The sequence below is a fragment of the Pollachius pollachius genome, assembly GCF_949987615.1.
Source record: "Pollachius pollachius genome assembly, chromosome: 1".
Lineage (NCBI taxonomy): Eukaryota > Metazoa > Chordata > Actinopteri > Gadiformes > Gadidae > Pollachius > Pollachius pollachius.
This window is the reverse complement of record NC_136934.1, coordinates 1,272,918-1,292,109: the sequence shown is the minus strand read 5'-3', so window position 1 is coordinate 1,292,109 and position 19,192 is coordinate 1,272,918. Positions and strand designations below refer to the sequence as shown.

Sequence of the window (19,192 nt, the reverse complement as noted above, 5' to 3'; positions counted from 1 at the left end):
AGAGTTGTTGATTTGGTTTGAAATGCGTCAATTAAATTTGCTACAGCACTACACAGATACTGACTGAGACTCTCTATTGTTATATATATATATATATATATATAACTGTACATACATATTTATATTTATATATATATACTGTACGTATATATATACTATATACTAGTTTTATTTAAACTATTTTGTTCTTAATTGTAGGCCTACTGTACCTTGTTTATCTTATCTTCTTATACTATTTCTATATATATTATTATTTTTGCATTGTTAAGGATAGTTAGGGATACAAAAATGTCATGGACAGCTATGACTACTTAGCCTGTTACGTTGTGCATTTGACAAATAAAATACCTTGAACTTGAACTCGAAGGAAAGCACGAGAAGTGCCAACATAGAAGCAAGTATATGTTGCTGAAACTGAAACGTGATATGCTTCTCCATTTAACGGCGTTCATCACAGGTCAGCTTCTGAACCAAGACACCGCGGGTCCGGACCCCAGCTGACCCCCTCCCCCCCATCGGTTGGGACCGACCCAGGCTTACACAGAGGGTGACGGTGAGCGGGCTGAGGAAGGGGGGCAGCAGGCAGAAGACCAGGCGCAGGTAGCTGAGGAACCCGTCCACCAGGCTGCAGTCCCAGGTGCTCTTCACGAAGGCGCAGCGGTCCGCGGCGCTCAGGTTCATGACCAGGTCACACTGCGGTTGATTGGTTCACACACACACACACACACACACACACGCACACCAGACACAGGATTGTATGCAAAATAAACTGAATATAATAAGGCTACACTAGGTGTCAATTTCAATCATGAGGGAAAAAGTAAACATCCCATGTAACGTTTAACATTGGTTTAGTATCCGGTAAGTGCAGAAGAACACCAGGGGTTTGGAACATGTTGCCCAATTATCTGTCCGTAAACAAGTCGGCGCTGGTTTGCTAAACAAGGCAGACCAGCGCCGACCTGAACCAAGTCTAGACTGACCTGGACTACACAGACCTGGACCCGGTCTACAGAGACGTGGACCGAGTCTGCACTGACAAGGACCAAATCTACACTGACCTGGTCTCTGCTTCCTCTGAACATCGCGACTGTGATTTTCAGAACCTCCAAACGAGCAGAATCCACAAACGTCAAAAGACTAAAGGCCAACAGAATCCAAAACAAGCAATCCCAGACGTCATTCTTCAACCTCCGCTGTCCGCCGTCCACAGCCGCCTCGGAACAACGTGACACCGACGGGAGAAGAGCGTTATGATGAATGAAGATGTCAGCTGAAAGTTCTTTGGGGTAGGAAGAACACACTGATCACAACACACTTATTACAACTCCACCCCGTTCCTGAAACCCGACCCGTGACTCCAGCGCGCACACACTCACTGTAAGGCCCGCCCCCATCACACACGCACACTGTAAGGCCCGCCCCCATCACACACGCACTCACTGTAAGGCCCGCCCCCCACCCCTGCACTAAATCCTTGTTAAATATATATATATATATATATATATATATCAAGTAAGCGGAGTCAAAGTAATGCTTTTTCTATTTTATTCACAAGTAACAAAACATTGCTTTGGAAGAGTATAATAATCTGAACCATTTCGTTTCATTTAAAAACATGATTAATACCTACAACATTTCCACAATTCACATTCATTACGTGTTTTGCCCAGCAGGGGGCAGCGCTGCTCGGCCCGGAAACGACAGGGTGCTGCGAACTACTGCTTATGACCCTGAAACTCTCCATGTTAAAACACACATAATCACACACACACACACACACACACACACACCCACACACACACACACACACACACACACGATAAGGCCTATAATAGGGACTTGTATTTCCTCATGGCTGCCGGGCTCTGTGCACCTGAGATTAAAGCTCTGAGTGAAACAAACAGCACGGCTGTGGTGGGGGGGGGGGGGGGTTCAGTGGGTCTGCTCCATCCGTCAGTCTGCTCCATCAGTCTTTCTCCTCCGTCAGTCTGTCTGTTTCGTCAGTCTCCTCCGTCAGTCTGCTCCGTCAGTCTTTCTCCTCCGTCAGTCTGTCTGTTTCGTCAGTCTCCTCCGTCAGTCTGCTCCATCAGTCTCCTCCATCAGTCTCCTCCGTTAGTCTGCTCCATCAGTCTCCTCCGTTAGTCTGCTCCGTCAGTCTCCTCCATCAGTCTGCTCCGTCGGTCTCCTCCGTCGGTCTCCTCCGTCGGCCTCCTCCGTCAGTCTCCTCCGTCAGTCTGCTCCGTCAGTCTCCTCCGTCAGTCTCCTCCGTCAGCCTCCTCCGTCAGTCTCCTCCGTCAGTCTGCTCCGTCAGTCTCCTCCGTCAGTCTGCTCCATCAGTCTCCTCCATCAGTCTGCTCCATCAGTCTCCTCCATCAGTCTCCTCCGTTAGTCTGCTCCATCAGTCTCCTCCGTTAGTCTGCTCCGTCAGTCTCCTCCATCAGTCTGCTCTGTCAGTCTCCTCCATCAGTCTCCTCCGTCAGTCTGCTCCGTCAGTCTCCTCCGTCAGTCTCCTCCGTCGGTCTCCTCCGTCGGTCTCCTCAATCAGTCTCCTCCGTCAGTCTGCTCCGTCAGTCTCATCCGTCAGTCTCCTCCGTCGGTCTCCTCCGTCGGACTCCTCCGTCAGTCTCCTCCGTCAGTCTGCTCCGTCATTCTTCTCCGTCAGTCTCCTCCGTCAGTCTGCTCCGTCAGTCTGCTCCGTCAGTCTCCTCCGTCAGACTCCTCCGTCAGTCTCCTCCATCAGTCTGCTCCGTCAGTCTCCTCCGTCAGTCTCCTCCGTCAGTCTCCTCCGTCAGTCCGTCTTGTCGTACACCAGCGCTGCGTCACAGGCGGGGGTGCTGGCGTCGTAGTGGCCCCCCCTCTCACTGGTCCCCACTGGGCACAAGTCCTGCTCACACCACCTGATAACATGTTACACACATTATACACACAACCTGTTAACACATCATATACACACACACCACCTGGTAACATGTTACACACATTATATACACTCACACCACCTGGTAACATGTTACACACATTATATACACAACCTGTTAACACATCATACACACACACACCACCTGGTAACATGTTACACACATTATATACACTCACACCACCTGGTAACATGTTACACACATTATATACACTCACACCACCTGGTAACATGTTACACACATTATACACACAACCTGTTAACACATCATATACACACACACCACCTGGTAACATGTTACACACATTATATACACACACACCACCTGGTAACATGTTACACACATTATATACATTCACACCACCTGGTAACATGTTACACACATTATATACACAACCTGGTAACACATCATATACACTCACACCACCTGGTAACATGTTACACACATTATATACACAACCTGTTAACACATCATATACACTCACCACCTGGTAACATGTTACACACATTATATACACAACCTGTTAACACATCATATACACACACACCACCTGGTAACATGTTACACACATTATATACACAACCTGTTAACACATCATATACACACACCACCTGGTAACATGTTACACACATTATATACACAACCTGTTAACACATCATATACACTCACACCACCTGGTAACATGTTACACACATTATATACACAACCTGTTAACACATCATATACACTCACACCACCTGGTAACATGTTACACACATTATATACACAACCTGTTAACACATCATATACACTCACACCACCTGGTAACATGTTACACACATTATATACACAACCTGTTAACACATCATATACACTCACACCACCTGGTAACATGTTACACACATTATATACACAACCTGGTAACACATCATATACACTCACACCACCTGGTAACATGTTACACACATTATATACACAACCTGTTAACACATCATATACACTCACACCACCTGGTAACATGTTACACACATTATATACACAACCTGTTAACACATCATATACACTCACACCACCTGGTTACATGTTACACAACATTATATACACAACCTGTTAGCACATCATGTACACTCACACCACCTGGTAACATGTTACACACATTATATACACAACCTGTTAACACATCATATACACTCACAACACCTGGTAACATGTTATACACACATTATACCGGTATACACACAACACCACCTTGTAAGATGTGATAGGTACAAAGCACCATAAATACACACAAACACACACACACACAACCTGGTAACATGTTATATACACACACACATACACACAACCTGGTAACATGTTATATACACACACACATACACACACCCTGGTAACATGTTATATACACACACACATACACACAACCTGGTAACATGTTATATACACACACACATACACACAACCTGGTAACATGTTATATACACACAACCTGGTAACATGTTATATACACACACACATACACACAACCTGGTAACATGTTATATACACACACACATACACACAACCTGGTAACATGTTATATACACACACACATACACACACCCTGGTAACATGTTATATACACACACACATACACACAACCTGGTAACATGTTATATACACACACACATACACACAACCTGGTAACATGTTATATACACACAACCTGGTAACATGTTATATACACACACACATACACACAACCTGGTAACATGTTATATACACACACACATACACACACCCTGGTAACATGTTATATACACACACACATACACACAACCTGGTAACATGTTATATACACACACACATACACACAACCTGGTAACATGTTATATACACACAACCTGGTAACATGTTATATACACACACACATACACACAACCTGGTAACATGTTATATACACACACAACATCCTTCACAGAGCCAATGTCTCGGTGAATGCTGACAGGAAGGAAATTTCAGTTTTCTCACAGCATTAAAAAGGAATTGAAACTACAGAAAGTATGTCTAAATAAAACACAGTGAGAAGACTAAAATTAAAACTATAGTTCTCATTTCCTTTACCTGAGAGCAGCGTATGTGTCTGATGGCGACGCCCCCTCCCAGGAGGCGTGGTCGACCAGCAGCGCACCTGGAGCACGGGAAGAGGGTGCGGTTAACGAGGCGATCCTCGTTAAGACATAGGGTTAACGAGGTGGACCCTAATTAAGACATAGAGGGACCCTCGTTAAGACCTAGGGTTAAAGGGACCCTCGTTAAGAAATAGGGTTATCGAGGTGGACGCTCGTTAAGACATAGGGTTAGAGGGACCCTCGTTAAGACATAGGGTTATCAGGGCAGGGCCCCCCCTCGTTAAGACATAGGGTTAACGAGCTGGACCCTCGTTAAGACATAGGGTTATCAGAGCAGGGGCCCCCCTCGTTAAGACATAGGGTTAACGAGCTGGACCCTCGTTAAGACATAGGGATAGAGGGGCAGGGACCCGTTAAACCAAAGTTCCTTATACAACATGTGGGGGCTGACCCATGTAGATGCGGGCCAGGCTGTAGGCTAGGTCCCGTGCCGCCAGCTCCAGGTAGCTTGGGGGTCTAGCGGCCGCCTCCTCCACGAAGACTCCCAGGGCCGAGAGAGCGCCCTCTAGTGCCCTGACAGCCGGAGCCAGGGGAGGGAGGCCGGAGGCGGGCCCCAGCAGGGCCTGGGGGGCAGAAGAACACATGAGGCTTGTGGAGTGTCCGTCCTGAAGCTGGACCTGCTGGGGTCAGGATGACGCCGCGTTCCCCCAGGACGGGCGTTAGGCGAGCGGCGGTCTGGTACCTGGGTCTGTGTGAAGTAGGCCTGCAGGACCAGCCCGGAGCTGCGAGCCACACAGCGCAGCACGTCCAGAGACAGAACGTTGGTCGTCCCCTCCCAGATGCTCAGCACCTGAGGGGACAAGATGGACGCTTTGGAGGGGACAAGATGGACGCTGAGGGGACAAGATGGACGCTGGTCTCTTCACCTTCGAGGGGGAGCTGGTCATGACCACAGCAGACAACATCTAAACAATCAAACTTCAAACTGAATTTCTTCTGAGAGAATTATAGAGTAGAACTACTACGACATTTAGGGCCCCTGACATTGAGGTCCTAAAAGAACCAGACAGGGGGCCACCAGGTCCAGGCCCCTCACCTTGTACCAGGCCTCTCACCTGGCTCCAGGCTCCTCCCCTCACCTGGTTCCAGGCCTCTCACCTGGCTCTAAGCCCCTCCCCTCGTCTGGCTGCAGGCCCCTCCCCTGGCTCCAGGACTCACCTGGGCGTCCCGCAGTAGTCCTGGGAGCCCGGTGTCCTCCATGTAGCCCTGCCCCCCGAAGCTCTCCAGACCCTCCGACACCACAGCGACCGCCTGCAAACGACGGAACAGCATCGAGTCAGCCTCGCCTAGCGGCCATCTTGGATCCAAACAGCAGCTGGGTGGGGGAACTGAAGGCCCGACTCAAAACCCAGCTAGGGTTAGGATCCGAGGTGGCCACGAAGGGAATAAGGCCCGTGTAGCTCATACTGGAAACCCTCCAATCCATCACGCAGTTCAAAAAGGCAAACAAACTGTTACTCCTCAATAGCTACACTTACAAACACTGTTTATAGACGTGTTATGTTCCTGTTATGTGCTGTATGTAAATGTGACGTGTGATGTGTCTTCTTCCTGTTATAGGTTGTTGTGCTGCAGAACAGGAACCTGTTGGAAATCAGCTTTACACTGAGCCAGGCCCGTCTTAAATTGTAACTTTGTTACCTTTAACACTTTCCTGTATAATAAAAATAAAATACATCACTGAGACTCCTCAGAACAGGTTTGTGACCTATTGACCGCCAGCCCTCACATGCCCCTTTCACTTCACTGTACATCCTGTATGGGACCGATAACGTTCTAGACACTTGAACGCCCACTTTAAGCGCGGCGCCGCTCACCTGCTTGGCGGAGTAGAGCTTGAGGACGGGGGTGAGAAGGCGGAGGAGGTGGCAGTCCAGCGGCGAGGCCACGCCAGTCTCCTCCCGGCCCAGCAGACGACTCACCTCCATCACCAGGAGGAACGCCGCCCGCGCCTCCACCTAGTCAAAGACGTGGTATTAGCTGTACCACAGGTACAGTACCTAACCACAGGTACAGTACTTAACCACAGGTACAGTACCTAACCACAGGTACAGTACTAAACCACAGGTACAATACCTAACCACAGGTACAGTACCTAACCCCAGGTACAGTACCTAACCACAGGTACAGTACTTAACCACAGGTACAGTACCTAACCACAGGTACAGTACTAAACCACAGGTACAATACCTAACCACAGGTACAGTACTAAACCACAGGTACAGTACCTAACCCCAGGTACAGTACCTAACCCCAGGTACAGTACCTAACCACAGGTACAGCCTCAAAGGGCTTAACAGGCTATATTTATGACCCCCCCCCTGACCCTAGCCCCCAAGAGGGCAAGGAAAAACTCCCTTAATTAGCCTGGAGGAAATTTCGAGAAGGAACTTGGAATGGGGGATCCCTCCTTCTAGGGAGGGTCAGGAGTGAAATGGGTTCCCTTATTGAAATACATACATATACATACATACATACATACATACATACATACATACATACATACATACATACATACATACATACAGGCAAAACATTTTAAATCAGTGATGGGGTCCAATCGGTAAAGGGGACTAACTCCATCACTCCGCAGCCGTCCTGGGGGCTGATATCGCTCAGCTCAAGTTACTGGAACAAAGATTTAAGTTAAAATACAAAAGCACAAAAAGTACCCTCAGGCTATAGAAAAAGATATATAGATATATAGCTCTAGAACTGTATGCAAGTAAACAGAAGCAGAACTAAAAGCTGGGGGTGGAGCGACCCCATTGGACGGCGGTGACCTCCTCAGACTACCTCCATCCTGGCCAGGGTCTGCAGGTGGAGCGGGTGGTCCTGGAGCAGCCGTCCAAAGGCGGAGCGGAGGGTGGCGTAGTCCCTGGCCAGCTGCACCACCCTGGAACCACCAGCAGGTCAGAGAACCGTCAACACCCTGGAACCCCCAGCAGGTCAGAGAACCAACAACACCCTGGAACCACCAGCAGGTCAGAGAACCGTCAACACCCTGGAACCCCCAGCAGGTCAGAGAACCAACAACACCCTGGAACCCCCAGCAGGTCAGAGAACCAACAACACCCTGGAACCCCCAGCAGGTCAGAGAACCAACAACACACTGGAACCCCCAGCAGGTCAGAGAACCAACAACACCCTGGAACCACCAGCAGGTCAGAGAACCAACAACACCCTGGAACCCCCAGCAGGTCAGAGAACCAACAACACCCTGGAACCCCCAGCAGGTCAGAGAACCAACAACACCCTGGAACCCCCAGCAGGTCAGAGAACCAACAACACCCTGGAACCCCCAGCAGGTCAGAGAACCAACAACACCCTGGAACCACCAGCAGGTCAGAGAACCAACAACACACTGGAACCCCCAGCAGGTCAGAGAACCAACAACACCCTGGAACCCCCAGCAGGTCAGAGAACCAACAACACCCTGGAACCACCAGCAGGTCAGAGAACCAACAACACCCTGGAACCACCAGCAGGTCAGAGAACCGACAACACACTGGAACCACCAGCAGGTCAGAGAACCGTCAACACCCTGGAACCCCCAGCAGGTCAGAGAACCGACAACACCCTGGAACCCCCAGCAGGTCAGAGAACCAACAACACCCTGGAACCACCAGCAGGTCAGAGAACCGTCAACACACTGGAACCACCAGCAGGTCAGAGAACCAACAACACCCTGGAACCGCCAGCAGGTCAGAGAACCGTCAACACCCTGGAACCACCAGCAGGTCAGAGAACCAACAACACCCTGGAACCCCCAGCAGGCCAGAGAACCAACAACACCCTGGAACCCCCAGCAGGTCAGAGAACCAACAACACCCTGGAACCACCAGCAGGTCAGAGAACCAACAACACCCTGGAACCACCAGCAGGTCAGAGAACCGTCAACACCCTGGAACCCCCAGCAGGTCAGAGAACCAACAACACCCTGGAACCACCAGCAGGTCAGAGAACCGTCAACACCCTGGAACCACCAGCAGGTCAGAGAACCAACAACACCCTGGAACCCCCAGCAGGCCAGAGAACCAACAACACCCTGGAACCCCCAGCAGGTCAGAGAACCAACAACACCCTGGAACCCCCAGCAGGTCAGAGAACCAACAACACCCTGGAACCACCAGCAGGTCAGAGAACCAACAACACACTGGAACCCCCAGCAGGTCAGAGAACCAACAACACCCTGGAACCACCAGCAGGTCAGAGAACCAACAACACCCTGGAACCACCAGCAGGTCAGAGAACCGACAACACACTGGAACCACCAGCAGGTCAGAGAACCGTCAACACCCTGGAACCCCCAGCAGGTCAGAGAACCAACAACACCCTGGAACCCCCAGCAGGTCAGAGAACCAACAACACCCTGGAACCACCAGCAGGTCAGAGAACCAACAACACACTGGAACCCCCAGCAGGTCAGAGAACCAACAACACCCTGGAACCCCCAGCAGGTCAGAGAACCAACAACACCCTGGAACCACCAGCAGGTCAGAGAACCAACAACACACTGGAACCCCCAGCAGGTCAGAGAACCAACAACACCCTGGAACCACCAGCAGGTCAGAGAACCAACAACACCCTGGAACCACCAGCAGGTCAGAGAACCGACAACACACTGGAACCACCAGCAGGTCAGAGAACCGACAACACCCTGGAACCCCCAGCAGGTCAGAGAACCGACAACACCCTGGAACCCCCAGCAGGTCAGAGAACCAACAACACCCTGGAACCACCAGCAGGTCAGAGAACCGTCAACACACTGGAACCACCAGCAGGTCAGAGAACCAACAACACCCTGGAACCACCAGCAGGTCAGAGAACCGTCAACACCCTGGAACCACCAGCAGGTCAGAGAACCAACAACACCCTGGAACCCCCAGCAGGCCAGAGAACCAACAACACCCTGGAACCCCCAGCAGGTCAGAGAACCAACAACACCCTGGAACCACCAGCAGGTCAGAGAACCAACAACACCCTGGAACCACCAGCAGGTCAGAGAACCGTCAACACCCTGGAACCCCCAGCAGGTCAGAGAACCGTCAACACCCTGGAACCCCCAGCAGGTCAGAGAACCGACAACACCCTGGAACCCCCAGCAGGTCAGAGAACCGACAACACCCTGGAACCCCCAGCAGGTCAGAGAACCAACAACACCCTGGAACCCCCAGCAGGTCAGAGAACCAACAACACCCTGGAACCACCAGCAGGTCAGAGAACGGTCAACACACTGGAACCACCAGCAGGTCAGAGAACCGTCAACACCCTGGAACCCCCAGCATGTCAGAGTCAGAAAACCGCTATAATGTCTGGCTGCAGCCTGTAGGACATGGAAATCCACATCCAATTGCTCAACTGCTACGTCATACGCGTCATAGGTTTTATGCAAGTGATAATTTCAGTAAATTATGTCAATTTTTAAACATCGATATATTGTGACATTTTTCATGATTCATTATTTTCCATGTACCTTGGTAAATGATACAGTTTTACGATGTAATGGAAAGAACATATAAATTCACATGCAAGCAAAAATCAAGAACTAACAAGCTAGCACCACCGGGTCAGGGTAGTAGTGGTTAGGGTTAAAGTGCCCCTCAGAGCGCTGTACAGCCACGCAGGGCGACAGCCAGCTCGTCAGGAGCAGTCAGGGTGAGGTGCTCGCTCAGGGACACCTCGACACAAAGTTGGAGGAGCCGGGGATCGAACTAGCAACCTCCCGGTTACCAGCCAACCCGCTCTACCCCCTGAGCCATATGCCTCCCCAGTGTCACGTGACCAGCTGCAGGATCCCAGGTCATGTGACCAACCGCAGGACCCCTGGTCACCTGCACCACACAGGACCCCAGGTCATGTGACCAGCAGCAGGACCCCAGGTCATGTGACCGGCCGCAGGACACCAGGTCATGTGACCAGCCGGGGGGGTTCTCACAGGTGGAATGAGGGAAGCTAACGTGGCTACGCTACCGTCTCATGGCGGCGGCGGCGGCCACACTGTTGTGGATCCGGGTCACCGTTAGCATGTTAGCGATGGAAGCTACGCCTCGGCCCTCCTCCGCCAACTGGTCAAAGGGAAGAGCAGGACAGAAAATAAATTGCTACAGGCCACGGTCCAAACTATTTAAACTGCATGTGATATGGTTCTGCGCGGAGAAACATCAAGGATAGGCACTTTATTTTAGAAATATTTTTTGTCATATTTGTTGAAATTCTCTTTCCCATCAGGAATCAATAAACTAAAAGCTAGCTTAGGCTAGCGTCTAGATCCAAGATGGCCGCCGGGTGCGTCAGCCCCCTGGGTGGGGGACGGCGGGGGGAAGCCACTGACCCGGTGCGCTGGCAGGCCGTCCAGCAGCAGCTCCGCGGTGGGCATCTGGCGGGTCCCCAGTTTGTCCTTCAGCCGCTGGACCTCGATGCCCTCCAGCCGGCCCTGGGGGTCCCGGCGGACCTCAGCGTAGAACAGGGACAGACCCCGGCTGCCCTGGGGGGGGGAGGAGTCAGACGGGGGGGAGGAGTTAGACGGGGAGGGGGAGGAGTCAGACGACGGTTAGAGATGGTTGGGATAGGCTCACGGAAGTGTTTGATCGCTACACAAGAGGAGATACTCTGATCTTTCAACTTGGTATAAAAGGGTGGTAACTACTTTAGGGGTGAATAATTTACTTTAGCATTTCCTTAGCATTACTCTAGCATTATTGTAGCATTTCCTTGGCATTACTTTAGCATCACTGTAGCATTTACTCTAGCATTTACTTTAGCATTTCCTTAGCATTACTTTAGCATTTCCTTAGCATTACTGTAACATTTACTGTAGCATTTACTTAGCATTTCCTTAGAATTACTTAAGCATTGCTTTAGCACTACGTTATCACTACTTTGTATTATATCTTGTATCTCTTCCTTGACTGCTGCTATGCTGTACCACAAGAATTTCCACTCCGGGGGATTAACACAGTGCTATCTAATCTAACCTAATCTAAATATTGACCATAAATCAATCCCTTCTCTTTTCCAACGGCTGCAACAGTTCAGTTTGCCTAAATGCTTCTACCATCGGACTAAACAGAAGGATTCCGTAAAATAATCGGCCAAAATAACGTGACTATTTCAAAAACAACCGGCAAAACAAACAACGCTAGGCATGCCACCAGGTGTGGGGTGATTTGGCGCTACAAGCCGTTTTGGAAAACGACCCCTTATGACATCACAGGTGGGCGTATCCAGCTGTGATGTCACCTGGTGGCGTGTCAAGGGGCCGTTAACAGACGGCAGGTCTGGGTCTGCGGGGACGGCGGGGCCGTACCGGGGTGGTGGATCCATCGCGGCCCACCACCCGGCCCAGGGTGAGGGTCATGTCGGCGTCCGTGGCGGAGGTGAACCACTTGAAGCCGTGGAGCCGGAAGGACCCGTCCGGCTCGGCCTCGGCCAGCGTCTCCGTGCCAGCGGCTGGACGGAGGGAAGGGAACGAGTCAGACCGCAGCGTACGGTACCGACCGCAGCGTACGGTACCGACCGCAGCGTGCGGTGCCGACCGTGAAGTAGCTGGTTCTGCGGTCTGTACCGTACGCTGCAGTCGATACCGTATGCTGCGCTCGGTACCGACCGCAGCGTACGGTACCGACTGTGAAGTAGTTGGTTCTGGGGTCGGTACCGTACGCAGCGTACGGTACCGACCGCAGCGTACGGTACCGGCCAGCATATCGACCCCAACGACAGACATCAGGGGGAGAAACGGCATTCAAGATAGGGGGGAGAATAAATCGTAACGTATCAATTGCACTTATTTTTTGGCCATCTCAACTAGCCAGGAGCCGTATTAATAAACATCACTGCAACAGAGAAGGACAACGTGAAAAGCAAAATAAAATGTACTACAATAAAAAAAAATACAAACAAATTACTTTTAATGAACTATTTGAAGGACTGCGCCCCTAGCTCCTTACGATTGGAATCAAATCGTCCGGGTAAAGTAGTATAATAAAACTTTATCACTAGATATCATTCTCGTCTCTGTTGCCGTTTAAGAGGCAGGATGACGAGTGGAGCTCCGACTACTGACCCACGTCCGATCCGCCCCTCCGCTCGGTCATCCACTGGCCAGACGTCCAGAACCGCTCGGGGTCGCGAGAGGTCAACCTCCTGTAGGCGGAGTCAACAGCCGGCGGCACCCCGAGAGACTGGGGTGTGCCGTGATTTGTTAACGAACCATTATTATTATTGCACTTGTTTCCCCAGACGGTCTTTAGTGAAACAGTGTGGAGCTCAAAGAGCAGAGAGAGATGAATCGATCATTATCCAGACCTGGATGACCTTGGCCGCTCCGTCGGTCATGGCCAGAGGACAGGTGAACAGACCGGACGACGGGGAGTAGAGGAACAGCTTACACATCTGGTGGACGCGACTACAGACAGACAGGCAGGCAGGCAGGCAGACAGGCAGACAGACAGACGGACAGAGAGAAGGAGAGACAGACGTGGCCATGATAACTAGGATCTTAAATATGGTGTAACCTCAGACTAGAGTTTCACACTGGAACCGTTCATAAAGGGATGCAAATCTGAATTTAAATATCAGATGTACCTTCTTTATCACGGATGGGAAACATGGGAGCAGTAATATAAAAGAGAAGCAACATTTAAACAAGAGATTCTGATTCCCCTCACCTCCATTCACCACACGACCTCTCGTAGCCGATGGCGACCAGCCCCTCTCGGGCAGACAGCTCTTTCATGCGCTTCCAGGCGGGCGAGGTCACGATGTGGTCCACCCTTCTACCCCAAGGGTCAAAGGGGACGAGCCTGGGGGGGTTGATCTCACACTCTCGCCCCCAAGCGTCCACCTCACCTGAGATCCTCTCCCCAAACGCCTGCAGGTCTGAGAACACTGCCTGTTGGAGACACACACATCAGTGCATCAGGTTCATCCTTTGTGTTAATCATTACTTACTGACTACGTGAAGATTTCCAATTTGTTTAAGACACTATTCAAAGATTGCTTAGCCTTCAGCAACGTTTGATCCTTACCTCGTGTGGCAGGTGTCTCCTGAGATATCTCCCTAACAGAGGGTCTTCTAGAAAGGGGTTCTTCAGCTGAGGCTGGGCCTGGAAGAACAGACCGGTCCTGGATCTGGAGAACAGTGGGGGGTCGTGGGGGTCCCGGGCGGCGGCCTCGTCGGGGGCAGAGGTCCCTGGCTGGACGGCGCCGACCCCTCTGACCTGCAGGGCGGGTCGGCAGGTGGGCTGACCCCGGAGGAGGAACCGCAGCCAGGCTGCACTCGGGCTGCGGTTCAGACGCATCGACCCGGCGGGCATGTTGGTCAGAGCTGAGAGAGAGAGAGAGAGAGGGGGGAGGGGGGGGGGGGGGGGGAGAGAGAGAGACAGAGAAAGAGAGAGAGAGGGGGGGGAGAGAGAGAGAGACAGAGAAAGAGAGAGAGAGAGAGAGAGGGGGGAGAGAGAGAGAGAGAGGGGGGGGAGAGAGAGAGAGACAGAGAAAGAGAGAGAGAGAGAGAGAGGGGGGGGAGAGAGAGAGAGACAGAGAAAGAGAGAGAGAGAGAGAGAGAGAGAGAGAGAGAGGGGGAGGGGGGGAGAGAGAGAGAGAGAGGGAGAGAGAGAGGGGGGGAGAGAGAGAGAGAGAGAGAGAAAGAGGGAGAGAGAGAGGGGGAGAGAGAGAGAGAGAAAGAGGGAGAGAGAGAGAGAGAGAGGGGGAGAGAGAGAGAGAGGGGGGGGAGAGAGAGAGACAGAGAAAGAGAGAGAGAGAGAGAGGGGGGGGAGAGAGAGAGAGAGAGGGGGGGAGAGAGGGGGGAGAGAGAGAGAGACAGAGAAAGAGAGAGAGAGAGAGAGGGGGGGGAGAGAGAGAGAGAGAGGGGGGGAGAGAGAGAGAGACAGAGAAAGAGAGAGAGAGAGAGAGAGGGGGAGAGAGAGAGAGAGAAAGAGGGAGAGAGAGAGAGAGAGAGACTGTCTGACTTACTTTTTTGGGCCGTTTTATGCTGAGTTGTTGGTATGGTGATACCTGTTTGTGTTTGTGCGATTCCTGTGTTTGTGTTTGTGTGTTTCATTTTGCTCAATCACACCTTGATAACCCTAAATAACAACTACAACTTAAGTACGAAACCAGTCCGTCACTTCAGATTTTCACACTGAAGGCTACCCATAATGCCATCAGTAATAATGTGACATTGTTAACTGCCACGGCACATTGAATGTGTTGTCTCTGAATAGGGAACCTGTTGGTCTGGTTCGTCTGCCCTACCCCGAGTCACATGATGCAGCTGGTTTATAAGGTTAGAGTCTGGGAGTTAAGCCTTATACAGCTACCAGGGCAAGGGGACCCAAGCGCTGGACACAGGGAGGCAGAGACGGGGTAAAAGGAAACAGGGTTTATTGGGACACGGGGTAGGTGACAAGCTGGGGCGAAGCAAGCGGTAGTCAGGCAGGCGAGGGCTCAGCGTCAGGCAGGCAGTCAGGCAGGCAGGGGTTTGGCGACAGGCAGACAGACAAAGCCATCCGACGTGGAAGCAGTTCTCTCTTCAGGAGGAAAGAAGCATTTTGGAAAACATCGTCTGACATAGAAACCACAACAAGGTGAGTAAATAAGCACAACTTTAAGAAAAAGTTTGAACCTCTCTTCCCCTTATGGAATTAGAACAATAATGGAATATCTGAATACATAAACCTTGTCTTCTAGGATGGCCTCTGCTAACACTTCCTGGTCTGAAGAGAACTTTTCCTGTCCCATCTGTCTGGATGTGTTCAGCAGGCCAGTTTCCACACCATGTGGACACAACTTCTGCGGAAGCTGTATTAATAAATTCTGGGATGGACAAGTCCAGTGCAAATGTCCTGTTTGCAACAAGATTTTCGACACTAGACCTGATCCACAGATCAATATCTTTGTATCAGAGATGGCTGATCAGTTTAGAACGACCGTACGAGTAAAGGAGCAGCCTTGCTTTGAACCAGTAGACATTCCCTGTGACGTCTGTACTGGGACCCAGCTGACGGCCGTGAAGTCTTGCCTAATGTGTTTTACGTCTTACTGCCAAACCCACCTGGAGCCACATCAGAGAGTTGCAAGCCTGGAGAAACATCGGCTGGTCGAGCCTATGGACCGTCTGCTGCTGGGGAAGATAGAGGCTGAAGTTCAGCAGATGATCGAGGAGAGAAAACTAAAGATTAAGGAGATAAAAGACACAGTTGAAATTCGCAAGAAAGACGCAGACGGAGTGATAGCCGATGGTGGGCAGGTCTTCACTGCTTTGATTCATCGCGTTGAAAAGTGCAGAGATGATTTCAACCAAACAGTTAAAGAGGGACTGAAAACCACAGAGAAACAAGCTGAAGACCTCATCAAAGAGCTGGAGCAGGAAATAGAAGATCTGACCAATAGAAGCTTAGAGGTGAAGCCACTCTCACACACTAAAGACCACCTCCACTTCCTCCAGACCTTCAGATCCCTGACGGATCCTCCACCCACCAGGGACTGGAGGACGGTGGAGGTCCGTCCTCCGTCATACGCAGGGACCTTGAGGAGATCCCTGGATCAGCTGGAGGAGACACTGAACATGGAGATGAAGAAGCGGCCTGATTCTGAACTGAAGAGGGTCCAGCAGTATGAAGTAGATGTGACTCTGGATCCTGATACAGCTTATCCCAAGCTCATCCTGTCTGAGGATGGGAAACAAGTACATGATGGAGGTGAAGAGAAGAAACTCCCAGACAACCCTAAGAGATTTACAAGGTATACATGTGTTCTCACGAGGCAGAGCTTCTCCTCAGGGAGGTTTTACTTTGAGGTTCAGGTTAAAGACAAGACTGGATGGTGTTTAGGAGTGGCCAGAGAGTCCATCGACAGAAAAAGTTGGACCAAGTGGAACCCTGAGACGGGTTACTGGACTCTTAGCCACTACAAGGATGTGTTGTTATTTAGTGATGACCCTGATGTCCATCTCCCTCTGAGAGCTGAGCTCCAGAAGGTGGGGGTGTTTGTTGATTATGATGAGGGTCTGGTCTCCTTCTATGATGTGGAGGCCAGGGTTCATATATACTCTGATACTGGCTGCACCTTTACTGAGCCTCTCTATCCAATCTTCTATCCAGGTTCATGTCAAAAAGGTACAAACTCTGCCCCCCTGATCATCTCACCTGTCAATCAAACAGACTAGGACTTCTGTTTGATAATAGAATAATCAAACAACCAAAATAACTAATGTTTCCTGAATGGGAATCTCTACCATGGGAGATCTGAGAGAACTGCATTCATATCGTACTATTCACTGTTAATTAACAACAACAAAATGTATTAAGCAACTTACACTTTGTACTATAAAAAATATGAATCATTATAACTGGTTGGACTATTCTTAAATGTTCAATGTCTTTTTTCTGATCGTTCCTTAAATACAATTAGGTTAGTTGAAAGTGTAAAATGTTGTAACAACTAGTGACAACAAAGACAAGACGAGGTTAGAGCATGCGCGCAGATGGCACTAAGGACCCCCTCAGATTCATAGTGACCCCCAGACTGTCCCTACAAAAGGCGACAAACATCGCCGGTAAAACGGAGGCTTCCTCCTCTTGAAATGTCACTGGAACACGTCTTACAATTCTGATCTTTGTCCGAGACAGTGAAATACTCCCGCACGACCGACCTTTTTTTTTTCACCTTGATTTGTAAACAAACCACAAGTGCGCGCGGGCGGCTTATTTTAAACTCATTGCTCCCACTAAAGTTGAGGTGAGCTAAAAAGGAGGCTAAACTGGCAGTTAACAGATTAAGATGTTCAAATGTATTTCAAAAACGTTAAGCAAAAACATGCTTAGATAAAGATGTTAAAATGTGTTAAGAAATGTGTTTAAAAACGCACAAAGATGTTTAGAATGCTTAAAAAATGTTTAAAATGTTTCAAAAAGGAAAAAAAAAATATTATCAGAGATGTGTAAAATATGATCAGAGATGTTTAAAATATGATCAGATGTTTAAAATGTGTAAAATAATTCAAAGATCTTTCAAAACACAGGGATTTAGAACTTTATTTTGGGGGGGGGGGGCTCAGCTGAAATTTGTTCTCAAAGGGGGGGCTCACTCTCTCATACTTTGAAAACCCCTGCACTAGTGAGATTGTTGATTGTGGTGCGCATATCATCTGCTGAGGCAGAGCGCAGTTTTAGTGGGTTACGCAGAATGATGACATGGTTGCGATCAACTTTGTCGCAAAAAAGACTCAATGGCATTGCTGTGTGCCATATTCACCAAGAGAGGCTTGACAGACTGGACAGACAAGAAATTGCCCAGCAGTATGTTCAGGGTAATGAAAGGAGGAGAGATGTTTTGGGTCCTTCAGTGAGTCTGCTTAGACAGTAAATTTGTTTGGCTTTTTGTTCATTTATGTAAATACGTTATTGTTTACACTTCTGAGTGTATACACAAATGTTTAAATAAAACATTTTGCATAAGGCATGAAGTTTCTGTGAGTGATTGGCATTCCAGACAAATAAGTTTCATCATATATGGCTAGCGTTGATCTTTGTTTAACAATGTTCACTGTTGTTTATCCATAATTTCAAATGAGATTTCGCCAATGGCTTTTTAGTGCAAACCATTGGCCCATAGGCTACTACGAAAGTAACTACTTGAGCGCTAGTTAAAGCCCAAATTACACAAAAACAACTTGCTGGTTAACCAATGCCTCTTCAAAACGGTCCTCTTGGAGGGTGACCGTGAGATAGTCTCCCATTACCACTACGGTGCCGTTTTAATAGTTGTGCTCGGTGAGAAATATAATTATAACTTTTTGGTGAATCGAAAAGCGCCTCAAACTGTGTACAGAACCATGTTGGCCCTTTAACGTTCTCATTCGCGTCTGCGTTAACACAGCGACAACAACGCACTACGACGTCCTTCAGAAATATTCTTCTTAGTTTACATGTGAGCATCTGTATCGAATACAAAACTAAACAATTCAAAAACAATTAGCTAATTAACACCAACGCAACGACAAAGTCTTACCGTCTCTGTTGTTTTCCTTTCCTCTGGGGTCCGCTTCGTACCTTCAAAGTAAAAGTTCCACCGACTCGCCAAGTCAAGCATCTGACCATGGAAGGCGGTCAAAGGTCACCGTAA

At 49.6% G+C, this 19,192-nt stretch overlaps 3 protein-coding genes across 5 annotated transcripts in view; 1 reads left to right on the top strand and 2 right to left on the bottom strand.

Moving 5' to 3' along the window:
• The window catches only part of slc8b1 (solute carrier family 8 member B1), a 9,952-nt gene extending 8,640 nt beyond the window's left edge, over positions 1 to 1,312 (bottom strand). Inside the window, exons 1-2 of the mRNA XM_079731650.1 lie at positions 1,062 to 1,312; positions 541 to 693 (exon numbers count right to left, since the gene is read on the bottom strand). Coding sequence (XP_079587776.1) covers positions 541 to 693; positions 1,062 to 1,085 — 177 coding nt within the window. The 5' untranslated portion in view covers positions 1,086 to 1,312. The remainder of the gene's footprint in view (positions 1 to 540; positions 694 to 1,061) is intronic.
• Positions 1,313 to 1,605: 293 nt separating this feature from the next.
• On the bottom strand, positions 1,606 to 19,138 carry LOC307076151 (acyl-CoA dehydrogenase family member 11). Of its 3 annotated transcripts, none has more exons than XM_079737036.1 (15): positions 19,079 to 19,138; positions 14,098 to 14,396; positions 13,738 to 13,961; positions 13,376 to 13,475; positions 13,134 to 13,251; positions 12,378 to 12,520; positions 11,403 to 11,555; positions 11,042 to 11,136; positions 7,865 to 7,964; positions 6,886 to 7,026; positions 6,227 to 6,319; positions 5,751 to 5,858; positions 5,460 to 5,631; positions 5,001 to 5,067; positions 1,606 to 2,900 (listed from the first exon to the last, which is right to left on the bottom strand). In XM_079737036.1, the coding sequence occupies exons 2-15, from the start codon at positions 14,383 to 14,385 to the stop codon at positions 2,792 to 2,794; spliced, it is 1,911 nt and encodes a 636-aa protein (XP_079593162.1). In that variant the 5' UTR covers positions 14,386 to 14,396; positions 19,079 to 19,138; the 3' UTR covers positions 1,606 to 2,791. The 3 variants fall into 3 exon arrangements, with proteins under 3 accessions (XP_079593162.1, XP_079593163.1, XP_079593161.1); XM_079737037.1 differs by lacking the exon at positions 19,079 to 19,138 and adding an exon at positions 16,547 to 16,601; XM_079737035.1 differs by lacking the exon at positions 19,079 to 19,138 and adding an exon at positions 16,122 to 16,188.
• On the top strand, positions 15,368 to 18,090 carry LOC307076175 (E3 ubiquitin-protein ligase TRIM39-like). Its single transcript, XM_079737059.1, has 2 exons — positions 15,368 to 15,654; positions 15,758 to 18,090. The coding sequence occupies exon 2, from the start codon at positions 15,759 to 15,761 to the stop codon at positions 17,232 to 17,234; it is 1,476 nt and encodes a 491-aa protein (XP_079593185.1). The 5' UTR covers positions 15,368 to 15,654; position 15,758; the 3' UTR covers positions 17,235 to 18,090.
• Positions 19,139 to 19,192: the final 54 nt, after the last annotated feature.

Excerpts from the sequence above, each read along its gene's own strand:
- LOC307076151 (XM_079737036.1), bottom strand. The coding sequence starts at position 14,385 with ATGCCCGCCGGGTCGATGCGTCTGAACCGCAGCCCGAGTGCAGCCTGG. Across the intron at positions 11,556-12,377 it reads GCGATGGATCCACCACCCCG|GGCAGCCGGGGTCTGTCCCT; the intron begins GTACGGCCCCGC and ends TCCCCCCCCCAG. Across the intron at positions 5,859-6,226 it reads GACTACTGCGGGACGCCCAG|GTGCTGAGCATCTGGGAGGG; the intron begins GTGAGTCCTGGA and ends TTGTCCCCTCAG.
- LOC307076175 (XM_079737059.1), top strand. The coding sequence starts at position 15,759 with ATGGCCTCTGCTAACACTTCCTGGTCTGAAGAGAACTTTTCCTGTCCC.